Below are 13,767 nucleotides of genomic sequence, written 5' to 3' on the forward strand. Positions count from 1 at the left end.
GAGGAGATACATGCGTATTGTTTGTAAGGCTCAGCTGTGTTGTAAGCTCCTGGTTAGCTGAGCTGAGGCACAGAGCTCTACAAGTGCTGTGACTTGAGATGTCAGGTGTGGTTTTGGAAATGCCACCGCCTGTGGTCAGCCTTTACACAGCCACTGCTCTTTTAAATTTGCAGAAAAAATGTTGAGAGGGGATTTCAGGAGGCTGGAAAACCCTTTTCCCCATCCTTTCATCAGTCACAAAGGAGGTTCTTTTAGTGCCAATTCTTGATGCCCTTCTCGCTGACCCCAGCACCCCACAGTCAACCTTATTTCTATTCAGATCGATGCAGAGGGGGAGAAGAATAAAGGAGGAGAGACACTACCAGTGCAGGCAGTTGAGAAATGGGAGTGACCTAACTATCTGATGGGAGGAGCACAGGCTCCTACACGCAGGAATTTTCGCTGTGACGTGGGGCACCACAAGGTAAGACCTCCGGGGGTTTCCCCAGTCTGTGTCCAGAAATATCACTCTAGAAGCAGAAGCAGTTTCACTTTGCTCTCACAGTCCATCCAGCAAAGAGGCACTGTGCTGCTGCTCTGTGATTTCAAGCAGCAATACTCATGGCTTCAGCAGCCTGTACTCTGCTCATCACCCTGTGCAATGGTATGTAGAGAGCCTTACATTTTTCATTATTTTGTTTTATTTTATTTTTATTTTATTTATTTATTAATTGATTTATTTTTAATACTTATTTTGTGGGGATGTGTTTTGGGAAAACAGAAAGGATTACGTAGGTGATCACTTGTAAAAGCAATTTATATCTGTGCTTTGCAGTTTGGAGCTTGATCGATGGAGCTGCTGTGGCTGTCCCAGATGTTGCTGTGACATGCTCTGAAGAAGCTCTGCTGCCCTGTAAAGTTCTTCAAGATTCCTTGATCACCTACCAGGCAGTGTCTTGGTACAAAGTAAGAAAAAAAAGCCTAAGTAACTTGAGTAGTCTGCTTTGCCTTCTTACTTGATGCTGGCTTCTCTTGAACAGAATGGGCTTTTTTGTGACAAGGCATCCTTCTGTCAGTGCAGCAGAGATAAGGCAGCATTTGAGCTGATCATGGGGAACAGATGGTTTCTGTGTCATTGTAGACAGACTGTTTGAACGTGACCCTTGCATTGCTCTTGGCCTGCTTTTCTATGTAACCATTCCTAGCCTGCAGGGACCAGAATTTAGGGATTGTGCAGGCTGCAAAACACCATTTCAAAGAGGAGACTTTCCAGGATTTTCTTTAGAAAACCTTACAACATCATGATGCTGTCTCTTGGTTAATTCTCCTCAGAAAGGAGCTGATTTTTAGTTTGCAATAGAAGAGCTAAACAAACAGACACAACTACTTTGAAAGGCTTGTCTAGTTAAGGTGAACATAAGGGAAGGATATGCAGAATACAGACAGACAGCAAGAAATTCTGAGTCATCTGTTTGTAGAGGAAAACTAAGTCACATCTTGGCTGCCCTGACTTACTTGCCATCTCCAAAGCAGGAGTACCCTGCTTGTTGCCTGTCTGTGGCAGCGCTACAAGAATCCATTGGCTAAAGAGCAGAAGGTACTATTCACCACTTTCAGTGGTGAATTTTATTTCTCATAGAAAAAGAGACAGAGTTGTCCTCTGTTTGAAGAAGTGTCCACTGACTTGCTCTATAGGGGCTGTGTATTCACATATTAGCACACAGACTGAGTTCATATTGTGTGCTGCTTAACAGGCAAAAGGAGGGTTTTGTCATGCTGTGCCCCTGTTTTTGATGGACAAGAACTGTTTGTTTATCTCTGCCAGAACATAAAGCCACAGCCTTGGCTTCCCCAGCAGTTTGGTCAGATATAGTTTTAAAATTATTCCCCCACAGTAAATGAATAAATCGTGTAATCAGACTTCTGCAGCTGAACCTGCCAACATGTCTGAATTGCAGCACAACACTGAGCACATCCTTCAGGGCCCAGTGGCAGCTAGAAGGGACAGACAGCAAACAGAAGCTAAAAGCCAAAAGCACTGTGAAACCCTGTAAGCCCAATTCTGTGTTGTCACATAGCTTTTTTAGCTCCACCTGGGCACAAACAGATTGCACGTTCAAGGGGGGGTGATATTTGATGATGCCTGCTGTGTATACCTCCTTCTTGGCAGCCCTTACCTGCGTTCCACCTCTTTGCAGCACTCTGGCACTGGCACTGCCCTGCCCCACCAATCTCCTCTCCCTTATGGTCTCCTCATCTTGTTTCAACTGTTTTGCTCAGGAAGTGCAGTCCTTTCAGTGTCAAACATGATAGGACCTCATGCTTTTTTGCTCTGCTGGCACTGGCATAAGAACTACAAGTGTTAAAATCAAATAATCAGCAATGGCTGCCATCCATAGGGGTTGATACAACCGTTATTATGTCCTTCTGGTTATTCACCCAGGAGTGAGATGGAAAGTAGGAATGGGAATTTAATGCCACTCCTGGAGATGCTAACCCAAGCCACAGCCCTAGCCATAATAGGAAAGCACAGCATCAAATCTAAAAAAGCCTCTCAACAGGAGAAAGTGATTTGCTCTCCATTTTGTGCTGGGGAAATGATGCTTATTCCACTTTTGGAGCTAGCTGAGTGGGTCTCATCTTGAAGAGAAGGAGAGTTACCAGCTGGCAAAACCCAGCCTTGGAATGTGCCTCCCGGGCCCCTCTGCTCTGCAGTCCTCTCTGCTTGTGTCCCTTCACTGTCTGTGTGCAGCAGTCCCCACCCTAAACTTCAGGATCTCAGGGGAACAGCGGGGTGTAACTAGGCTGCCCAATGCAGAATTAAGCTGTTATTTAAAAAACAACTGCTGAAGGATTAATCAATAAACACCACATATACCCTCAAAGGGCTAATTAAAAGGTAATTCCGACCAATGGTATGAAATTTCAGACTGTAAAGTTTAAGCAGCTGTTAGGCTAGATCTTTTGTGCGAGGTCACTTTGAACTGTGCAATAAATGCAAGCAATTAACCTTTGCTTCTGCTGCTTTCAAAAATTATGGCGACAGCGTTACAGTGCTGCACGTGCAGCTGCTTGCACAGGGTGAACTCATGGTGAAAACCCCCCTCTTCCCACTGGCATTTCTGCATGCTTCGACCAAATGAGGGATACTTTTATGTAGTTTTCTATGACCTGCTTAAAAAAGAAGTGCTATGCTATTTAAAAGTACCTGCTTTTACAGTAGTGTGTGAAGCAGTAATAGCTTGAAGGAGTTAATATTCTGGTGTCAAAGTGCAACTGAAAGTAAAAAGGAAGCACTGCACTCATCAGTTTCTACGCTTTTGCTAATGTCTCAGATTGCAAATAGGCATGTGTGTTTCATCTGTCCAACGCCCAGAAGTATCCTTATCTCCTTCTGGATTGTTTGCAGACATGGGATCGAGTGCGGGAATAATTCTGTGCATTCATAACAATGGTACCCATTAAGGGTGGTCCCTCCTAGGGACACAGGGCAACTCATGTGCTATAAAACCATGGGCAACGCAGATGCTTTCCAACTGAAGACTGATAACCAGGGCATAAGCACACAGGCACTGGCAATTGCCCATGGAAAGACTGGTTTGAGTTTCTGTGGCCCATCTATGAAATAAGAATCTGGGTAATGAAACTTCACTTACCTTTCTGCCTCACACTGCTACTGAATACTGAACAGTTTGTCTTTGTACACTGAAAATGAGAACCACTTCTTAAAAACACATAACTATCACTTTATATCCGGCCTGAAAATCAAGTTAAAACATACCCAGATGAAGTCCCAGTGGTTATTTAGTTATGTTGTTCAAGTGACAAGCAGAACAGTCTTAATTTAAAACAGATTTTGAGGAAGAAGAGGGAAGGCTGCACCTCAGTGGAGAAATAACACTTCATAACACTTCCCCGAAAAATATAAAACTGTGGCAAAATTAGAGGAGGAAGTTGTATTGTAAAATAAAAGTAGATCATATAGATATATCACATTAATTTCACCTTCTTTCAAAGGAAATAGCTTCTGCTAAATGTGCATAGTTATTATCTATTAGCATAGATACAGAAATATTTTCTACATTACTCCGGCCCGATTGGTAACATACCCAAAGAAACACAGTCAAGCTCAGACATCTATCTAGCTCCAAGTGGCTCCAACGCATTCATGACTGAGATGGAAAGGGAGCTGTGATCATGACCAAAACAATTATTTTGCTTGACATGAGCTACTGCTTTGTGCCCTTAGCTTAACATATAGAAAGGCTCTGTGGCTGAGTCAGGGAATTTTCTGACCAGGCCCAGATAATGTGACGTGACACGTGTGATTCCTTTGCTGTTGCTTTGGGTTCTTGGTGGTTTGTGTTGTTTTTTTCTTTGGTGCTTGTTTTTCTTCTAAAGCACACTCAGAGTTCAGTCACATTTGCTCACAATTTATGTAAGGGTTTTTGTGTGTGTGTGTTATTCCTCAAATTTAACAGTGGTATCTCCATATAACACCATATAGGAACCATATGAATGCACCTTCAGCACTAATCAAATGTGAAAGTGCTTTAGTGCTGCAAAATGCACCTATTAAGTGGTTTCAGCTCAGTTGTGATTCATTATATGCTGGCTGTCAGGCATTGCCAGGATTCTAGATATTTTACTTCAGAAAATAAATTCCTTCTGGCTGGATATAGAGTATTTAGATTTCTTTAGCAGTCAAACGTTTAAGCTCGGTCTTCATTCGTGGTAAAATTTTACACAAAACTATTTTTACAATCATCCCACCCTCAGAAAAAGAAAATAGATTTATGTTAACGCATTCCGCCTTTAAGCTGGCATCAGTTTTGGACCTGAACCATTTTGTTTCAAATAAAAATTCGCTTTTATGGGAAAAGTGGATTGTATTGGCAGTTTGATTTACCTAAGAGCCAAAGTATCGCCTTAGTCTGGGAAGGGTGTGATGAGAAAAGGTATTTAATGAGAGCAGAGAATATGAGTTGACTTGAAACCAGGTTTCTCTCACATATACGTGATAAAATTAAGCTTTAATTGATTAGTTAGGTGCAAGCACTACAGCACGGGTGAACTGCTTCTGTTTAGTGACACAACTGTGTAATGCTATAGCAGTTTTCAAAACTACAGCTAAGAGACAGCCTGCTCAGAACAGGAGAAGGGCTCTTCCTCCCTCTCCCACCTTATTTTTAAGCTCCCTGAAGAAGAAATATTTGCTAAAGAGCTCTGAAATTTTGGAGGTGCTATTCTACCTATTTGTCGTAGTTCATCCAGTCAGAAACCAGAAATTTATCAGCTCAGTATTACTTTCAATCAAATCTGAAAATATTTATATCCCATAATATCTATACTTTCACTACTCTTATCAGTAAGTTCCAGGCTAGGAGAAATTTACAACAATCAGTCAACTGACCAGAGAATCCTTACATTTGGATGGGACCTTTGAAGGCCATCCAGTCCAACTCCTCTGCAATTTACAGGGACAGTTAGATCAGGTTGCCCAGCCTCACCTTGAGAGTCTCCAGGGATGGGGCATCAGCCACAGAATACATGTGAGGAAATCATATCCTCTTTCCATCAAATGTATCCAAGCTTTTGAGAACTGGCATAACTTTCACTGAAACTCACCATAGTAAGGTGACTAGAGAAAGTTGCTCAGGGTTGTGCCCAGTTAGGGTTTTAAACATCTCAAAGGATGAAGACTCCACATCCACTCTATTTCTTCTCATTGCTTTGGAGGTGATGAGGAACAACGGATTTAACTTCCCTAGCTGACTTCTGAAAACGTGGCCACTGCCTATGATGCACTTGACAGAACAAACAAGCAGGCTTACATTTCTTTTGCTGCTTAATTTTCTTGATGGGGGGTTTTATGCAGCAGAGTGATGCTGCCTGCCTGCAGGTTCTCACTTCCCAGCAAAACCTGCACTTCAGTAGTCTCTAGCAGCCAACGTGGTGATGAGATCCTTTCAATGCCCATCAGTAGCATTCCTATTGGTCCCTGCATGACTCTTGATTTCCCTCTTGCATTTTGGCAAAGGCACTGACAGCAAATATAGGAGCAGGAAAAGATCAACTCCCTCTCCTCCTGCCAGAGGTGTAAGCAGGGGGAGCCAGCAAGTTGGAAGGGAAGAGAAATACATGCAGAAAGCATTTTGTCATGGATTCAAAAAGACAGACCCTACACAAGTGGATTGCTGACACTAACAGCGTTAGTGTGGAATTAATTAGGTGGCAGCCCTGGCATTTACCTTGTGGTGTGCTATCACCTGAAGGAGAGCCAGCATGGGTTACTGCTGGGTGATTGTAGGTGCCTGAGCTGTGCGCTTATCTATCTGGTGAGAGGTTGAACAACACTTCTTGGGCTTCCTTTCAAATGATGGAGCATAGGGCTTTCCCGTGGTAACTTGCTCAAGTGTTTCCTCACTGCTCGGGGAGGGCTTGGTGTGTTTTGATGAGATGGCAGGAGCCGAGATTGCATTGGTTCAGGTATCGGCGGGCTTGCAGTGACCTCTGAACAGGGATGCTTGTAGGGGCTGGGGAAATGCCACCAGGTGTCTCTGTAGCCTCAGAAATGCAGGGAGGCTGCGAGCGCTGAGCAGCACCACTCTCGCCTGCCTCTGCTCCAAGGGAAGGAGAGATTTGACGGAGAAGGAGCAGCACGCAATCTTACAATTGCAGCCGCACGCGTGAACCGTTCTCCTCCTTCCCAAAGGCAAAGGGTCGCGACCCCTCATCCAGGGCTCTCCTGATTTCTGCCCTGGCGAGGGAGTCCACGGGTAATTGATGAGGCCATCACGTAACTGTCTTTTATTCTGCACCAAAGGCATAGTTCATACAGCTCTGCAGGCTTTGCTCTACTTGGCTTTACATAGGAGTCCCTCTGGCCAGCCTGTCCCCAGGATGCTGTCACAGTATTTGTCTTTAAACTGTGCACCTCAATAAGCTCTGGAGGCAATAAGAAAGCTCAGTGACCCCTCTAAAATAAGAAAGTTGAATCATAGGGTACATGGACTTAGTTGACTTCTCCCGTGATTACAATCGCGTACAGAGTGATCAAAGTGTGACCACAGCTACAAGTATCACTGTACCATTTACCACCCTGGCCAACAATTATTCATGCTATCATTGATAATTATTATTTTCTTAAGCAAACAACAACAACAACAACAAAGAAAACAAAACAAACAAACAAACAAACAAATCCCAGCCAACAAACAAATGAAATAGGGCACACAGGCTCATTCTCTTTATTGCCTTATGGGTAGTTTTGCATTTCACTGAGAAAGGGGGTGGCAAAGGAAGAGAAAGTGGTGAAAATGAGATTTGAGGGAGGTCAACTCTATCCACTTAACTGCTATTGACCCACGTGTAACCAGAGCTGAACCCATCCCATGTACTCAGATTGCTCTGGCTGCAGTCCTGGCAGCATGCAGGGCCTGTAGATATCACCGTCCCTGTAATAAAGTGAGTCCCAACAGCCTAAAAGCCACCATAGGCACTGCTTGTCCCTGAACTGCTTAGGAATAAGGAAGAGGAGCCAGGATAAATTTACGGGGGGGATTAAGAGGAAGATGGTATTTTGTTCTCTCTTACTGGGTAAAGTGTGGAAAGTCCCAGGGAATTACTGCTCTGTGTTTTAGTTATGTGCTTAGAGAACCCCCCTAAAAAAAAAAAAAAAAAGCAAAAAACCACTTTCTGAGAAAGGATAATAACAATAATGAAAATGTTGTGCTTTTCCCCAGTTCCTGAAAAGTTCCCCAACTTGCAGCTTATTTTACACCATTTTACACAGAAGTACAACAGAGCGTCAGGCCTGTATTTCTCTCCAGATCCTTTCTTCATGCAAACACAGGAAAGAGAAACCAGATTCTCCTATCCTCAGCTGTGTTAATTTTAATAACTTCCAGCGTAACCATTGCATTCTGATGCAGTAGCTATGCTGATAGAATGTAAGCACTGACACGCGGCCCAAAAATATGTCTATTAGAATAAAATAACACTAAAAAAGCTTTGGCTTATATCAGTGATAGATTTGGCTGAAAAATTAAGCCCTGGACTGTGTGTGCCAGCTCTGGCTCTGCTGGTCCACAGAAAGCCCAAATTCCTTGATTGCTCAGGAAACCTTCACAGAGGGCACGGTGCCTGGAATCCTAGGGAGACAGCGACGAATAGGAATGGACATGTACTAATTCAAACCCTTCTCCCATCTTTCAAATCAGGTTAGGGGTTCCTCTGTTCTTTGTGGTTCCTAGCCAATTGTCATTTTCAGTGCATCTTATCGCTCCACCATACAAGCTGTTCTGGGAATACGCTTTATTCCTCCCGTAGCCTCTCAGCAATGCCAAGGAATGTAGCTCTTCTGGTTACAATTAAGAAATTCAACATACAAATGCTCCCAAAGCACACCAAAAACCTGCTTGTGACCTTCACGCAAGTGAATCCAAATGAGTCGAAGCAATTTGTGTTCTTTGTTTTCAACAGAGAGTTGAGGGGAGGTTGGGGGGGGTCTGCTGCTCCCCCGGAGAGGCACTGTGCTTTCTAGGGGCAGGCTATACTTTCTTCAATATTGTGTCTGTTTAGACAAATAGTCAAAACCTTTTTGATTGTGAGCATGAATGTACTATTCACCCTTGAGCTTTTTTCTTTCTCATCTCTTTTCAGCCTCTATTTTCAGCCATAAGCCAGCTTTCAAACTCTCTCCTCTAGAATTTAGGATGACGCTTGTATTTGTGTTTTCCAGATGGCCGGAGTTGGTGACAGAATAGCATGGAAATTCCTTGATGTGGAATCTCATTATCCAAAAGGACTGGGAGGCTCCCTGGAGCTCTCCAACAACACCTTTCAGCTGAGGATCAGAAATGCCACCAGCCAAGATAGTGGCACGTACAAGTGCACCTTGGGGGAACAGAGGGGAGACCACAACCTGAGTGGCATCATCACATTAAAAGTAACAGGTATCATGTTCTGTTAGCATTTCATGAAGATAACAGTTTAAAAATATTTTACGGGCACCAGAAAAGCATAACACCTTATTTTACATTTTAGGTTGCCCTGGAATAGAAGATGAAAAACTGAAAAAATACAAAACTGAGCTTTTCATGCTGACTTGCCTTGGGATTTTTTACTTGTTGCTCATCTTCTTTACTTGTGTGAGTAATTCTCTTTGTCATAAAGAAATCAACCAACCCAAACTACCAGAAATACCCCGTTCATTTTCTCTGCTTGCACCACCTTAACAGAGCTGTTCAGAAGTTGGCCAATATACTTAATTTATGACCAAATCTTTTAAATACCCACATAGTGTTTTTCAAAGCCAGGCATAAACTCAGGTGCACAAGGAACACCAGATGGAATCCCAAAGAGATAAAACATTTCACTCCATCCTGAGCTAACTCAAAGCAGACGGTTATTTTCCTGCACCCTGCTGCTCATTTCTGCTTCCAGTTACTCCAAGTGCAAGTGCTCTTTGGTTTGAGATTTAAGAGTGCAACAGTACTCCTTGTCTGGTAGTTGGAAGCAGAATGTGCTCAGACAGAGAGGCACAGGCTTCTGGGTTCCAGATCCCTCCTATGGCATTGTTTTGCAGGACAGAACAACAGGTGAATTCAAGTCTACCTGTTTTTTGCTTCATTTTTCATACCTGTAAAGTGAAACATAGAATCATAGAATCACAAGGTTGGAAAGGACCTACAAGATCATCTAGTCCAACCGTCCTCCCATTACCCTTGCTACCACAAGCCACTAAAACATAAAAAAGTGGTGATAGCCATATGCCTGAGGGGCATTTTTGTCAAGCTCTTTGCTCTTAAACTTCTGTTTAAGATCTCTGGAAAAGAATTAATGTGAAATTGAAACAGTAATGTTATAAGCAAAGGCAACCATTAATTGTTCAGCAATGCCTCAGCTTGGCAAATGTACTGAAAAGTCAGTGTAGAAACACTACAAGAATGCAGTGCAACACAAATACCCACTCCTTCTCCTAGAGGTTTTATCTCTACCCTCAATTCTGACTGGTAGCTCTGGACAAAGTGGAGAGAGCACGTTCACAGAAGCAAACTCACTACCCGTTTGTGATAGTGGTGAACCAAGCACAAAACCCAGGCGACTCGCCGTTCTCGACTTAAAGAGTCATTGTGAGCCTCGATCAGCAGCATCTCTAAACAATGGGCTTGTTCCTCCCTCCCCCTTCCTGTGGGAATGCTTTGAGATAGAGTTACAGATAACATTGTTAAAAACAAAGAGAAAACAACCCCAACATTTTGGGAGGACAAATCGAACTTTTTGCTGTCTATTTCCATATCTGCCTTATTGTTTTGTTCATCAGCAGATGAATCGTAACTGTTGATTGGAGAATATCTAATTAGCTGCAGCTAAATGCAGCTTTTCATGTACCTTCAGGGAGCAATTAAATTTATGCCTGTCTCTTTCTTAGATTGACAATCTTGCCAGTAATTTGTGCTGTTCAGACTAAAGTTTGACAAGATAAATCTTGTAGGAATTTGTTAGCATGAAAGTATGAAAGCAAGGATATCACTCAGAAAAGACAGATGCCTCTGTTCTGCTCAGTGTCCTGAAAGAATTTCAGATCTCTAAAGAAACTTCCTATTCCCAGAGATAAAAAAAAAAATCCAGTTTTATTGGTGCTGTTAAAAAATGCAGAGCCACATCAGAAGATAACCATTTTGATGGGATAACCCATATCTTATTCCTGGGTGAGAGTCCAGTTTCAGGTATCAAGATAGCTTTCATCAACGTTTAATATTGCCCCGTTTTCACAAAGGAGCTTTGTTATTTAAAACGTCTGTTAAGTTCTAACAGGTTGCCTTGTCCTCTCTGTGCCTAATCTCCACTAAATTCAAAAGTGACATTAGGTTTAAGATTGGTGGCAGTTCTGGGGCTTCACCTTGACAACATGATGAAAATATTTTGTAGACTGGCCTGTGTTGAGGACAGGTACAAATGCATTTGATGCAAAACATCCTTGCGTGAAAATATGAACCAAATAGAGATTTCTCTTTGTGGCTTTTTGACCTACAATGCTCATTGACTGGGCAAGAAACAATACCTTTCTTTTATACTGGATGGTTCTGTTGACAAATAAATGCAAAAGATTCAACGAGTTAAGGAGAAAAAGCAAAACTTTTGAACTTCAAAAATGTTCTGTTCACTAAAACTCCCAATTTTAAGTCTTCTTTTCTTTTCTTCTTTCTATTCTAGACGTGTCTAAGAAAAGAGAGCATGTCTCCCAGTGATAAAAACAGAAGAGATTCAAAGCACGCTCTCACTCTCATCAGCACACGTGAAATGACAACATTCCGGGTTTTAAATGGTGGCAGCACGTGTAAAAGTGGACTTACTTCAAGTTCTGTCTAAATTGGCACTGTTGACGGCACCGTAGGCTCATCAGTGAACACATGCCATGAGATACATAGCGGAGTGATATGAAGAAGGGTGAAATGGTGATATATGGTTGCTTCAGGACTGCCCGACTTTATGGGTAATCTGTCAGTGATGTGCTTGTTCTGGACAAGCCTTCAAAAAGCACCATTATGCACAACAGTAACTTCTTGGTGCTAGGTCGCTAACAAATGCCGCTGCAGCTACACAACTGTGTTACAATGCTGTTAAGCTGGTATCAACATTTTTCACTCCGCCATGCAGCCCTCTTGTTCAGACAGAGTATTCTTGTGATGTGTAGATCGGGTAGTAGGGGCACCATGGCAGTGCAAAGGCTGGAGGTTAGGCTTGTCAGTGAACTAACCAGTATGATGAAGAGCCAGCTTCCTGCTGTTGTCCTGGATGAATCACATCAACATTCGTTTTTAAATATTAGACTGACAGATAAGCTGAAGTGTAGGAAGGAAGAAAATACTTTGAAAATCTTTCTGGACTGAGAAGAATCCTATCTCTGCAAGAGAAGTAGGGATGCACTTGCATAGTGGGTCCATCAGACATTTTCTAGAGGTTCATCCATAAGAGGCTTCTATACAACTGTTAACTTTAAAGAAGGAAAAATCACAGAATCACAGAATGGCCAGGGTTGGAAGGGACCTCAAGGATCATGAATCTCCAACCCCCCAGCCACATGCAAAATAAGAGGGAAGCAGCATGCAATTTTAAGGACTTGCAAAGATGACTTTGTTAGTGGTTTATAATACACAAACCCAACTATACGAAATGAAGCCTCTATCGATCAAATTACAGCAGTAATGGCCAAGGGAGAAACAGACCATCTACATCTTTCAGATGTATTGAGTCAGTCGTGGAGAAGCAGGAACAGAAGATGAAGCAAACAAACACCAGCTTTACAGCGTGTAGTTTATGTGAAACAAGGCTTTGAGAGAAGCCGAATTCAGGCTCATGATGCAAGGGTGAGAAGACCTGTCATTTTGGGCTGAAGAAGGCAAGAATTACTTTGGAGGTTGAAATTAAGTGACTACCTTTACAGCGCTGCTGGTGAAGCAAGTAGAGTCTAGAGTGACTGTGGATGTTTATGCCACCATATGAAGATTTGTGCCATGAAATGAGAATTTGCAAACACATGAGAATACAATCAGTACCTCCTAAAAAAGAAGCCAGCCAAGCAAACAAAAACCCTTTGAAAGCTAAACACTGCAGCATTAGGATTATTCAATGCAGTTTGGAATTTTAGGCAGTGACAAGGAGGCTCTTTCTATAATCCTTTGACTAATTTTGAAGTGATGATGGGAGGAAAGCACCGTGCATCACTCAGCGGTGTCTCTTGAGTGGGGTAGATGTCTACACTGATGAAATCTGAGGGGCTTCTGACCAGAAGAATGGTTGCAAGGGGTATGGAATTTACTTGGGCCATGGTAAATTGACATCACATTTGCTTTCTTATAATCAATTTTTACATGTAAATGTGTGTAACATACTTGAAATAAAAATTCAGAGATAACGTACTGTTTGTTTTTCTGCGTGCCACATATGGCAAATAATCCCAGAGATACTCCGTATCAATTGCAATTTCTTTTACAATCAACTTAATTACATCAAATAATGTAGATGTCTGATCCAGCCTCTTCGGTGGGAGAAGGCATGTGTGTGTGAATAATTGATTAAGCAATGGATAATTTTATGCATTTCTAAAGAATTAAGATCATTTGAATTTTCCTCGAGATTCCACTTTCTGTCCAAAGAATGTTCCAAAACACCTGTCCCCTACTGACAGACAAGTCATTAAGAAAAACACAAGGATGCTTCAGTCTACCTGTGTTGCTTCTAAACACGGGGCACTGTCGTGGCTGACCTGCATGTTTAGATGGCAGTAATATGAGCTGAACTGTGAATGTGTAACAGCCCCCTAAGTGACCCAGGTACTTCAAGCTTCTCCATGTGGTCAGGAATATGTAATATCTGATTGTTTCTTTTTTATTTTTTGGTTTTTGATTTTTCTCTCAGTTTATTTACTGATTTCTTTTAGAGGAGGATGCAAGAGACAAGAAGGGAAAATTCAGGTGACAGGGGTTGATAATAAATCAGCAACCAAGGCTGAAACGCTTTTTAAAAACTGTTCCTTCTAATGTATACATAGGATCAGATCAGGATTGAATGAAAAAAAGGAGACTCTGTATAAACAACAGTGCCCTTTTTTTTTTTTTTTTTTTTTTGTCCTGAGCCAAACTGTTTGCAAGGTGGAAGACTGGGCTGGAGGCTACACATTTCAGGATCAGAAGTTTCAGGCTGGCAGATTCTGGAGATTTGCTGCAGACCCCACTGTGCTGCAGAGGCGATTATTTCAAGGCCACTTAAATGTGTTCAAGG

General features: G+C 42.3%; 1 protein-coding gene across 1 annotated transcript; it reads left to right on the forward strand.

Moving 5' to 3' along the window:
• The first annotated feature begins 585 nt into the window (after window positions 1-585).
• On the forward strand, window positions 586-13,544 carry CD83 (CD83 molecule). The gene is made up of 5 exons (XM_031589399.2): window positions 586-643; window positions 815-945; window positions 8,723-8,936; window positions 9,028-9,131; window positions 11,200-13,544. Exons 1-5 carry the CDS (start codon window positions 601-603, stop codon window positions 11,353-11,355), a joined length of 648 nt encoding a protein of 215 aa, XP_031445259.2. The 5' UTR covers window positions 586-600; the 3' UTR covers window positions 11,356-13,544.
• The last annotated feature ends 223 nt before the right edge of the window (window positions 13,545-13,767 follow it).

The sequence above is a fragment of the Phasianus colchicus genome, chromosome 3 (assembly GCF_987193195.1).
Source record: "Phasianus colchicus chromosome 3, bPhaCol1.hap1.1, whole genome shotgun sequence".
NCBI lineage: Eukaryota > Metazoa > Chordata > Aves > Galliformes > Phasianidae > Phasianus > Phasianus colchicus.

Bases quoted from the DNA above. Each gene is read 5' to 3' on its own strand.
- CD83 (XM_031589399.2), top strand. From the start codon at position 601: ATGGCTTCAGCAGCCTGTACTCTGCTCATCACCCTGTGCAATG. The intron at 946-8,722 runs GTAAGAAAAAAA...TGTGTTTTCCAG, and splicing joins AGGCAGTGTCTTGGTACAAA to ATGGCCGGAGTTGGTGACAG. The intron at 8,937-9,027 runs GTATCATGTTCT...TTTACATTTTAG, and splicing joins CATCACATTAAAAGTAACAG to GTTGCCCTGGAATAGAAGAT.